Source organism: Delphinus delphis, chromosome 21 (assembly GCF_949987515.2).
Source record: "Delphinus delphis chromosome 21, mDelDel1.2, whole genome shotgun sequence".
Lineage (NCBI taxonomy): Eukaryota > Metazoa > Chordata > Mammalia > Artiodactyla > Delphinidae > Delphinus > Delphinus delphis.
Genome location: NC_082703.1, coordinates 26,207,168 through 26,218,796, shown reverse-complemented (window position 1 = coordinate 26,218,796; position 11,629 = coordinate 26,207,168). Strand labels below are relative to the sequence as shown.

The following is an 11,629-nucleotide window of genomic DNA, read 5'->3' as shown; positions in this document are numbered from 1 at the left end:
TTCTGCCCTCAGCTCTACCTCCAAAGTTATTCCTCATTAGTTCAAGGATCAGCATTATTTTAAATCATCATTGGCTGATGCTGCTAAATTTACAGAACGATGTTTCTCATTTCCACAGTTTCATAAATTGTTAAAAATGATTTGCTGGACTGTGGGCACCACCCGGGAGTGGAACCTTGCTAAATTGAAGGGCAAGAGCACAGCAGTAGGACTTTCCTTTTTTAATTTATTTTGATCACATTCTAAATGTATGCTTCTGTATATTTTACATTTTATCAATGTTAATAAATGGCTAGGTTATTATCCTTTATAAATAAGTAAACAATACAATCAGGGTTCTCAGATAAATGGTACTGATAACAGGGCAGGAATAAATATGTTTGCAGATACTGCTTCAGCCAAGCGTTTCGCTTCTGACTTTGAAGCGTGAATAATTTTACAAGAAAGAAGCTCAAAACAAGCAATACTGTCTAGTCTCTGTTCTGTCTGCCACGGTTTTCGCTGCCACTGGTGTGCTTACCTGCAGTGGGCTGTGTGCAGATAGGTGTAAGCTGCAGGGCAGGTAGGTTTCTCCGTGCAGTTGGGGAAAGAAAGGGCACCGGGAGGTGGCAGGTGAGGGTTCCCATAGAGTCAGACAAAAGGAGAAAGTACCACATTAAATGGGAGCAGGCAGTTCTCTCACTGTTTGGAAGAGACCTTCAGATGAATTTCAAGGCAAACCACAGCTATGGGTTGGTAACAGCAAAACAAACCCTTAGCACAAGGACTGGTTAATGGTGAATTAGATTGTTGAAGTTTACTTGTACTTAGAAAATCAATTACTAAGGGAAAGATTTTTCTCTCTTTATTTGTTCTACATTTAACCTGCCTCTATGCTTCAGCATAGATCAGTGTCATTAAAAAACACAAGTTATCTTGAGGGAAAAATTACTGTACAAGAACACATCTCTATGGCAACAAATTTTAAAGTTCAAAGAAAATTGGTGATTTCCTAGCAAAATATAAATTACCCAAAGTGATGCAATAAAAAGTACAAAATGTGAATAAACAAAGTACCATAAAAAGAAATTAGAAAGAAAATTAAAGACTGAAAAAGACACAGGCACCAGAGGCATGCACAAGGAAGTTGTCTTTCAAGTTCAGAGAATTTTAGCATTGGGAACATGGTCCCAGATAATGGAAAAGAGGCACAAACTCCTATATCACATTTTATAAAGCCAGTTTCAGTGTGATATACCCAAGCCAGATAATTGCATTAAAAATAAAGCTATAGACAAAATGTATATTCAAGAAGGACTTATTTTAGGGCTTCCCTGGTGGCTCAGTGGTTAAGAATCCACCTGCCAATGCAGGGGACACGGGTTCGAGCCCTGGTCCGGGAAGATCCCACATGCCGCGGAGCAGCTCACGGGCCATGGCGGCTGAGCCTGCGCGTCCGGAGCCTGTGCTCTGCAACGGGAGAGGCCACAGCAGTGAGAGGCCCTCATACTGCCAAAAAAAAAAAAAATTCAATTGCAAAGATTTTATCATTTTAACAACATTTCAAAATATCACTTCAAACGTATGTGTGACATTCTAAATATGTAGTCATGTTCTTTTCATAAATTTTTTACTTTTCTTTTTTCGTTTCTTTTTTTCTATTACAAATGAAGCTACTATAATTATTTCTATAGATTCCTCTGTGTCAGTTTTTTTCTAACATCAAAATTTGTGTAAAATTTTATAAATTTTTCCAGCATTTTAATGCATATTGCTATTTTTTCCATAAAAGGATATTTTTCCAAAAATATTTTTTTAACTAGGAACATTTTCATGTTTTATTTGATATCTGTAGATTCACAAAAGTGATTACAAAGATGGCAAAGAACTTTGAGAAAAAAAATAAATAAAATCTGAAAAATGTATGTGGCTAGGCAGAAACATGTTAAATATGTTATTATTTTAAATTTTCTGTAGATTTTACAGAAATGCGTACTCACTTTTACTGAGCGCCAGGCACATACTTTCCTCAAACTCCCTTTTGTCTATATAATTATGGATGACTGTTACCCAACACTTCAAAAGGATGGATGCACACTCGTTCACGTTTATCGAATTTTATTTATTTATTTTTTTGTTTTCTAACAATCACCAGCAATTTAGTAAGATGTATGTGGCAAATTATTTTAATAAAATGAACACAGCCCAAAGTGAATAAACACGTACACATATTTTAAAACATACCCACAATCACACACCACAGAGTAGTTTAATTTTAGATGTGAGGTAATTTTAAGTTTGTGTATCAATAGACGTTTGTTGACATCTGAATACACGCAACATGTGGGTATCAGTGGAATTCGCACCTCGTGACTTCGTTGTGATGATTGAACGTGATAATTCCTGGAAGTCGTCTGGCAGACACCACTCACTTAGACTGTGCCATTATTACCATTATTAGATGGGAGGAACTTTGCTGCAGGTTGATGATAAATGCCCAGCTGTGGAATATATGTGCTCTGCTTTCAATATTGTTAATTTACTTGGGAATAACTTTTGCTTGAACACTAGAAACCATTAAGTCCATGAACACAGAAGCGAATTCCTGAAGTAACTGAGGTGCTGCCATGGTCCATATACATAATTTGACCTGTTTATACCCTGCATCATCTTTCAGCCCCTTGTGGTGGACATCTGACAGCTTCAAGTGGAGTCATTTTGCCCCCGGGATGGCCAGGGTATTACAAAGATTCCTTAAATTGTGAATGGATAATTGAAGCAAAACCAGGACACTCTATCAAAATAACTTTTGATAGGTAAGAAAAAACTTTGTTTTCCTTAATTTGGACCTGATGACCCATGCATGCCCAATGTTTTTATTTAAATGGATCTTAAATCTTAGAAAGATGACAGTTTTTCATTGGTTCCCCCAAAGGAGTTCACTTAAAAGGAAATAGGCGCTTGCTTGATGAATTCTATTCTTCTGGAATTTTATCTTCTAAGCCCACGGCTACAGCCCCTCTGCAGACATGGTTGAGGGCATGGTGGCCCAGACAAGCATTCCCAGAACTCACAGTCGCCGGCCCTTGAGTCCACCTCTGGATTTTGGACCTGAGGCTAGAATAAATTCTGCTTGGTGTTTGATTGCAAATAGAGCCTTTTGATCCCTTACGTATTTCTAGAAAGCACAGGAAAAGAGTTCTCCCACTCTGGGGATGGCTCTGGGGACTGAAGGGCGGTTTGGGGTTGCAGAGCTGGCAACAGCCTGTGTGCAGCAGATTCATTACCTGTTAATTAGCTACGAGTGGTTCCGTCACTGCAATGGTATTTGGCTTAGCTGTTTGATAATGTATTTGATAATCTAAGAAAAAAGAAGCACGCTATTTGAATTCTCCATGATCAAATATTGTCCAGATTGTCTCAACAATCAGTTTGAAGATTAAGAACCAAAAGTACTTTGGAAGGGACCCACATGCTTTAAACTCCAAGGAAGCATCTTGGTTTAGTGTTTCAAGGTTAATTAATATCTGAGCAAATTGGGCTTTCTCTGACAATGACCTTCTTAACTAGACTGAGTTTGGGGTTCTAGTATTCAGAATACTATAATGTCTCAAGACAGATGTACATTATTATATTATTTTTTAACTAATTTTCTAATTCTCAATGACAACATCCATACAGGAAAGGTTTTTAGCAGGAATTATGTTATCACTTAGTGATTATTTGTATTTGAAGTTATTATTGATATTATTATATCTGATAGGATAATTATAACTCCAGTAGGATAATCTCTCAGAAGAAAAGAAAAAATTGCTTTATGTGTTCATTATATTGGAGAATGGATTCTTGCATATAATCTTAGTCACTGGGAAAAAAAACCTTTATAAATATTAAGTAAATTGTTTGGTTTCTTATTAATTTTTACACTTTCTAGTATTGAGAGGGAAAAAAGAAGAAACACATCCTGATTTCCAGCAGCACAACAAATTTAAATCATTTAGTAAAAATAGTGATTTTACATTCTGGTTTGGCAGAAGTTATTAGCATTCCATTTTCAGTTGCCTGAACAAAAATACTCAATTTTTCTCAATCTTGTCTTTTCGATACTATTGAACTGCGGTATTTGCTAAATTCCATTTGTAAGTACCAACATTTCTGATATTTTCAGACACTAGTGATTATTACCCTGGACATAGTACACCACCCTTCAATAGTGTATTGGTTTATACCTTGAGCTGTGAGCTGACATCCTAATAAAGGATGTGTTTGCACAAACAAATTTTAAATTCCATACTGATGTTATTGTTACACATTGTGTGCTAGGTTGCCAAATGATGAAAAGCATTTATATTTTTCTTTCTGAGGTTACCCTGGAAATCGTCCAGCTCTTGAGGCATGCCCTCTGTCAGTCCTGGCTGTCTCTAAAGATGAAAGATGTGAAAACGTCAGTGCAGATACTTCAAATGAGATTTATTCCATGCTTATCTAGACTTCTTGAATGTGCACTGAGATAACTGTGAAGTCATAGCATCTTTAGAGAACATTTTTAATAGTAAAAGACAAAGCTGCCCTATCCCACCCCAAATGTCCAGCCTGTGGCTGTATTCTGACCTAGCCAGACGCTACACCAGTTGTTTGAATTCCCCTTTACGGAAGATAGAGGGTCAGGGACCATTCTAAGTTAGTTGCAAGAATATATCATTGTTGTGCATTTGCACTAAGAGGAGTATGTGATTTAATGATAAACAGGGCAGGGCCCTTTGATTTCAGCATCTTTTTTCATTGCTCTGTGCCGGGAATCTCAGACAGCCACTCTGTTCCTTCCTCTTCCTCCCCATCAGCAGCATATGTTGCAGACCCTGGAGACCCACAGCACAGGCTACCCTGGAATTCTCTGTCTGAGAGTCACTGATGGATCAGAGGCTCCAGTCAGTTGAGCTGCTGCCTGAGAGCCATGCCAGACACTTGGAAACTGCTTTAGCTCTTTGAGGACGAGATGGGCCTATTTACAAAGTTATCTCAGTGCCTGGAATGGTACCTCCATTTCATCAAAGAGCACCCAAGTAGCTGCAACTGTATATAAATATAATATCAGACCAGATGATCTGGAAGCATAAGTCCTTCTTGGAAGAAAAGTTAAGCACTTTTTGGAAGCTGTTCTAACCTTTTCAGATCATTGAAGTAGTATTTGGTTTCTGAAGCAGTAATGTGCCCGTGCTCTCCCACTGTCACACAAGTTAATGGAGCTTGAAAAGGCACAGAATTTTTTGTTTCAGGAAAGGTATTTAAAGTATTGTCATGTATTTTCATTTACCCTTTTCCTTTAGGAGATCATGTCACTTCAATATGCTCATTTTAAGAAATCCATAATCATGTTACACTTGGGATCATGAAAAACAGTTTGAAAATGTGCCATGATTGACTTACACTAACTGGCGCTTCTCTATCTACTGGCTCACAGTATTTTTATTTTAGAGCTGAGTCACTACCCCCGTTTCTGTCTGTGATGCTACTGGATGGAGTATTGAGTCAGAGGGAGGGATGTGGGGGTGAGTCTTCCCCCCAGAAATAAGTACTGTCCTCAAATACTACACGTGCTCAAGTCTTCAAAACATATGTACGTGTCTCTGTATCTATTTTATGTCCCTTGCTGTACTTGGGTTTTTAGTAAGTGAATGATATTACAGGATGTCTGTACGTTAATGCAGCTCTGCATCTCTCTTCTGACTGGATACGCTTGCCCACAGATTCCAGACAGAAGTTAATTATGACACCCTGGAGGTCAGAGACGGGCCAGCCAGCTCGTCCCCGCTGATCGGGGAGTACCACGGCACACAGGCGCCTCAGTTCCTCATCAGCACAGGGAACTTCATGTACCTCCTCTTCACCACAGACAATAGCCGGTCCAGCGTGGGCTTCCTCATCCGCTACGAGAGTAAGTGGTCCTCCCTCCCCAGGGCTGTGCCCGATTGTCGGGTTGAGTTCCACACACGTGGTCTCATTGTGTCACGTAGCAGGAGATGTGCTGGGAATGCATTTCTAATGCTAGTCAATGTAAAAAACAGCAGTTCTTCCCGCCTCTGTTCACACTGCACTGTGCCATCGTCAAGACTTTCTCTTATTAAGGACAGAGAGCCTTGGGGATTTCTACTTTACGACTCAAAAAGAAGACATATTCGTTTATTATAAAGTAAAATAATAAACTAATTAAAACAGTGAAACGTGTTCATTTACTGCACGATGTAATAATAAATTTCTACTATTAGAAAATACACCTGTTGGCCAAAAGAGCTACAGGGCATGTCACTAAAGTTATATCTCCTGAGCAATGTATTTTGTTAGAAAAATGGTTAGGGCAGTTGTGGTACTTATTTGTGAGTATACATGTGCCTGTTTCAGTCAGCAGAGAGACTGTAACTAAGAGAGAAGGAATTAAAACTCGTTTGAACTTTTACTAAATGACAAATACCTGTTGTTATTATTAACAACTGCTAAAAATGTTAAAGAACAATTATTAGACATATTTAAACACAATTGCTAAAATATCATAATGCAGTGTATTTTGCAAAGCAATCCCAATTCCTTCCCATTTTTGTTTCCATCTGTCCAAATTTGGCTCTTAGTTTAGCTTCTGAAATTAGGAGATCGAGAGATTATATCATTTGATAGTAATATTTATGCAGGGGTGCTTCTGGAATGGAGTAGAGTGCAGTTCAGCCTGGGAATGCATTTCTAATGCTAGTCAATTTAAAAAACAGTAATTCTTCCGTTCACTGAAAATTCTTCGCTTCCAGAGTGGAATGAAAGAAGATGCATCAGAGTAGCTCAATATGGAATCTGAAGGAATAAATCCTTTATTTTTTTAGGATTTTTAAGGTTGTTCTTTTTCAGAATCTTTCCTAAAATAAACTAAACAAAGTTTTAATGTTGTTGTAAAAATACATATAATCTTATAAATGCATGAATGGGGCCATATCTAACATGCTGAATTTTTCATCTTTTTTTCTTTTTCTTTCCTTCCTTTCCCCACATTGCCCGCTGCTACTCATGTTAATCTTACCCAAACCCTATCCAACAACTGAAATTAATAACCTGTTGTGTATATTTCTCTTTTTTACATGCTTATCTATATAATTATATGCAAACATATATATGCAAATACACATATAAGGTTATGTGTACTTTTTGATTAAAAATGGAATTGTATTAGACTTGTATTCTGATAACAAGAAAATTGATTATTAATGATTTAAAGATTAATTTCAGATTTAATTCAAAGTTATTATGCTTTGTATATATACATAATTTATTTCAAAGTTACATATTTTTAAACTTGTACATTTTAAGAAGCAGAAACTTCTGTATTTCATTCCTTTCTTAACATTCCTTTAAGTTATCACTTCTCTTTGGAGTGAAGATGTGTACACATTACAGTCATCTGAATTTGTACAACTACTCAGCATTGATCTGCTAAGATGTATTCTCTCCACCCCATCCTGCACATTTTTCTTAAAGCTACATACAATAGGTTGGCCTTTGGATATAGAGTTGGGTGAAACTTAAGAGAATAGATAGTTTTAGGTGCTAACAAACACTAGAACAGAGTATTCTATGTTCTCTCTCTCTTATTTGCATACCACAGATTATTTTGCCTATTTCTAGTCCCTTTTGAAGAAACAAGTTCTAAAGCCCATATGTAGGTAGTAGAAACTAATGTCATTTGCTTCTCTGCCTCATTTATATAAGTGGGTTGTTCTTATTCATGATTTCTGGAAAATCAGGGAAAGTCAGTCACAAGTTCCTATTTAGATTGTCACCATTATATAATATAGTATAATATAATATAAATTTATTGAGTAGATAATTCTAACAATAATCATTATAAACTGAAAAGACTGACTGCATTATGTTTCAGGGTTCTTTTTATTTATCCTATATTTGAAAATGGACATGAGTCTGAGTAAGACATGGTATAACCCAGTGATCCTCAGAGGACAGTGCTTTTTGCCATTTTCCCTTCTTTTCATCAGTAAAAGGAGGCAAAAACAAACCCCCAGCTGGTGTGTTTGGAGGATAACTGTGCGAGTGTCTTAAATGTCTGATCCCTCGGAGCCTGGAATTCTTCTCCCTCCTTCTTTCCTGGAAAAGCTGGGGCTGGCTCTGTAGTTCTGGATGAGGGCAGAGGACAAGATGGGCAAGGTTCCTACAGCATCAGACTGTCCACAGCTCTGCCTTAGAGGGGACCTTGTTCTGGACATTCATCCACTCTCATTTGTGGACACCCGGTGACCCTTCCAGAAGACCCAGGCCCCAGACATTCCTGATGCAGTCTGTGGGTGAGAGCATTGACAGGATATTGGGGAACAATCACCAGGAAGGAAGTCACACTGAAGCTTGACTTGTTATCACCTCAATTTACTTATCTCGGGTGAAGAATTCGAGGAGAAACGGGAAGTGAGCAGAAGCCAGTGCGATGCAGGACCTGGCACTTTAATGGGAAGCAGAGCCAGGAAAGGCCCGGCCTTCAGCGCAGTGGCTGTCGGGGCTGTCGCCACAGGCACCTGCGGGCTTTGCAGCTGACCAGGGCCCAGGCTGCCAGCCCGGCGTCCTAGGGCGTGCCTGCCGCTGCTGGGGCAGACACTTTACGGGAGCCCCATGCCCAACTCACACCCACGTCCTGGGTACGAAGCCTGCCGAAGGAGCAGTTTTTCTCAAACACTGCTGTGCGCTAGTCTTCACCTGGGGGTCCTAGTGAAATGGAGATTCCTAAGCTCGAATTCCAGGTATTAAAGTTGAGCACGTCAGAATGCTGGACCTTTGAGTGAGTCCTCAAGGTGATCCTGAGGGCGGTGGCGTGTAGGTGGCAGTGGGTGTCTGAGGCAGCCCAGGCAGGCCATGGCAGGTGCTGCCTGCCGCACGGGCTCCAGGTGGAGGGGACCTGCAGGTAGGTGCAGAGGGACAACAGAGGTAATGGAAGAGTAAAGGACCAGGAGAGAAGCACAGAGAGAGACAGAGAGAGAGAGAGAGGAGAAAAACATGGGATTGACATACCTTACCAACCCCTTTGTCATTTTGGCCATTTCTAGTACCCTTTGAGGAAATGTGTTCAGAGCCCAATATACAGACACTAGAAAAATAATTACACCTGCTCATCTGACACATTTTTAAAGAGTGGGTTGCCCATGACCTAAGAATGGTTTACGTCAAATTTTTATGCCATTTAAAAATCATAAAATAGCCCATCTCCCTTTTGTCTTTCATCAAGAATGGCTGACACTGTAAACCTTTCTTGCTTTAAAAAAATGTTAGTGACCCCACCTCATGCCCAGATGGGCACATGGCAATCTACTCTACAGACAGAGAGCCTTGCAGGGGTGACCACACTCTACTCAAGTTTTGCTTATTTTTGTAGTGGTTCCATAAAATAATGTGAGCCGCTGTAAACGACATTCATTTCAGCTCTTTCTGAACTGTAGGGCAGAAGGGTTGAGCCAGTTTTTCAAGGTTTATTCCTAAAAGCATACCCAGGGTTGTAGTTCTACTCTTGTACTAAGTTTTAGGAATCGTTGCTCTCGTAAATATAATGTCCATTTACAGTCTGTGCTTTCATTACTTTATTCCTTATAAGGAATGTGGCACAGTTTATTCATATAATAGTAATTGCATTATCTCCCAGAATAATCATTTGTTCTGTTTGTTTGTAGAGACAGCTTTGAACCACACTTTAAAATCATCATAATTGTATAGGGAATTGAAAAATAAAATGCTAAAAAGTGAAAAATAAATGGATATCTCAAGTATACGGGGATTTTCCATTTAATTTTGGCACACTTCTTAGAAATGCTTTTTAATAATGTTTCGAGAAAGAAGCAAGATTTACTAAATGTAAATATATATATCCTACTATGCAATTCATATACTGTGCAATTTTTTAAAAAATTTGTGGTAAGCAGTGTGTATTTTGTGGTGTGTGTGTGGGTAGATTAGTTTTCTTTGATTAAGTGACCTTTCTTATAACCAGAAAGGGAGACTGGTCAAGATGTAATGGTAATAAATGCAATACAACTGCAAATTAGGTACAGCACACACACACACAGACACACACATGCACATACACACACAGGAGACAGAGGAAGAGAGAAAAACAGTCAAGGACTTAGGTTTGAATTTCAGTCAATAAGTAACTTGACAAATTTACTTAATTTCTTAGCCAGTTTCTTCATCTGTAAAGTAGGGAGTGTAACCACTCTTTCAAAGCCTTCAGCAGGCTGTGAAAAGTGCCTGCACTAAAGCGTGGCAGGTAAAAGATACCCAGAGACCACGCGCTCTCTTCCTTGGACTCGGACTTCGAGGAAACGGAGAGCTGAGCGGCACTTTACCGACATCAAACGTGTAGATGTGATCTGACATGGACAGTTTCACAGCAGCCGTCTTCCTTCATTCAGCGAGCAGCAAATTTGTTCAGTCACTTATTTGACAAAAGCCAAATGAAAGGAAGTATATTTATATCATGTATGTCAAAAAATTCAGAGCTGCGGTAAGTTTCAGGAAAGAAACAGTTGGTACAGAGTGTAAATATATTCACAGCTCCAATAGGATCCACTGACCCAAATGTTCCACTCAGGAGTCATCCCCACGGGGACTTTCCTGTCTAATAAATGGGAGGGCCAAGGATCACAATATCTGCTCGTTTCCAAACTCAATATTTGCACCCATTATATTGTAAAAATAAATGAATGAATAAATAATGGCGTGTAGTTGGTATGAACAAGCGGTTATGACTTTAATGATTTTACTTATTTATTAGTTCAGTTTTACATGTAAAGAATTCTAAATTTAAATTTGTACGCTTTGGTTTCCTCTGATATGTTTCTCTATTTTCCCTACACATTTTGTATTTCCTTACAATTTATGAATTTCATTATGGACACTAATTAACACAGCATTCGCACATTGTCTAAAATAGTAATTTCTTTTATTGTTATTCACTGCAGTGCAGTGACTGTACCGTCTAGTGATCACAGGACGTCATTTGATGAAATGGAATAATTTAGTTGGCTGGTTTTTCAGGACCCTGGATACCAATTCATTTCTTTGTCAGAGATTCTTCTTTTTAGGAAATTCTGCTATTGATCTTGAGGCTACAAAACCAATCAGCCTGTTATTATGTACCTGCTGTGTTCAGGGCATTGCTGTGTACAAGCTCTGGGCATGTTGTGAAAACTCATAAACACTCCCTTAGAAGGGGAATGTGGTGTGTGTGTGTGTGTGTGTGTGTGTGTGTGTGTGTGTGTGCGCGCGCGCGCGCGCACAAAGAGGGAGGAGCAGGGTAGGTGTTGGATCTTGGGGCAAACGATGGCCATGCTGCTTTTGGTATATCTGCAGCTCAGGAAGGGGTGTAAGACATGCATGCATTTGTTGGCATACTTTGCAAGAAGTCAGGACAGTTATATCCTGTTGTTCAGGTAATAGGTGTGTGTTAGTTTTGCGATATTAGAATGACTAATTTTTAAGAAAAAATTCTTGGGAAAAATGATGCTATATTTTTTATTCACTTTGCCTCTTTCTCTTTTCATTGTTTTATTTATTTTTTCCTTTGGAAAACTTCACTATGATAGTCTTTTCTGCTGTCTGTTAACCTGTGAGGTGC

At 38.8% G+C, this 11,629-nt stretch overlaps 1 protein-coding gene across 1 annotated transcript in view; it reads left to right on the top strand.

Moving 5' to 3' along the window:
- The window catches only part of CSMD1 (CUB and Sushi multiple domains 1), a 1,741,289-nt gene that overhangs the window by 1,414,750 nt on the left and 314,910 nt on the right, over positions 1-11,629 (top strand). Inside the window, exons 16-17 of the mRNA XM_060001344.1 lie at positions 2,657-2,795; positions 5,727-5,914. Of these exons, the coding sequence (XP_059857327.1) occupies positions 2,657-2,795; positions 5,727-5,914 (327 nt within the window). The remainder of the gene's footprint in view (positions 1-2,656; positions 2,796-5,726; positions 5,915-11,629) is intronic.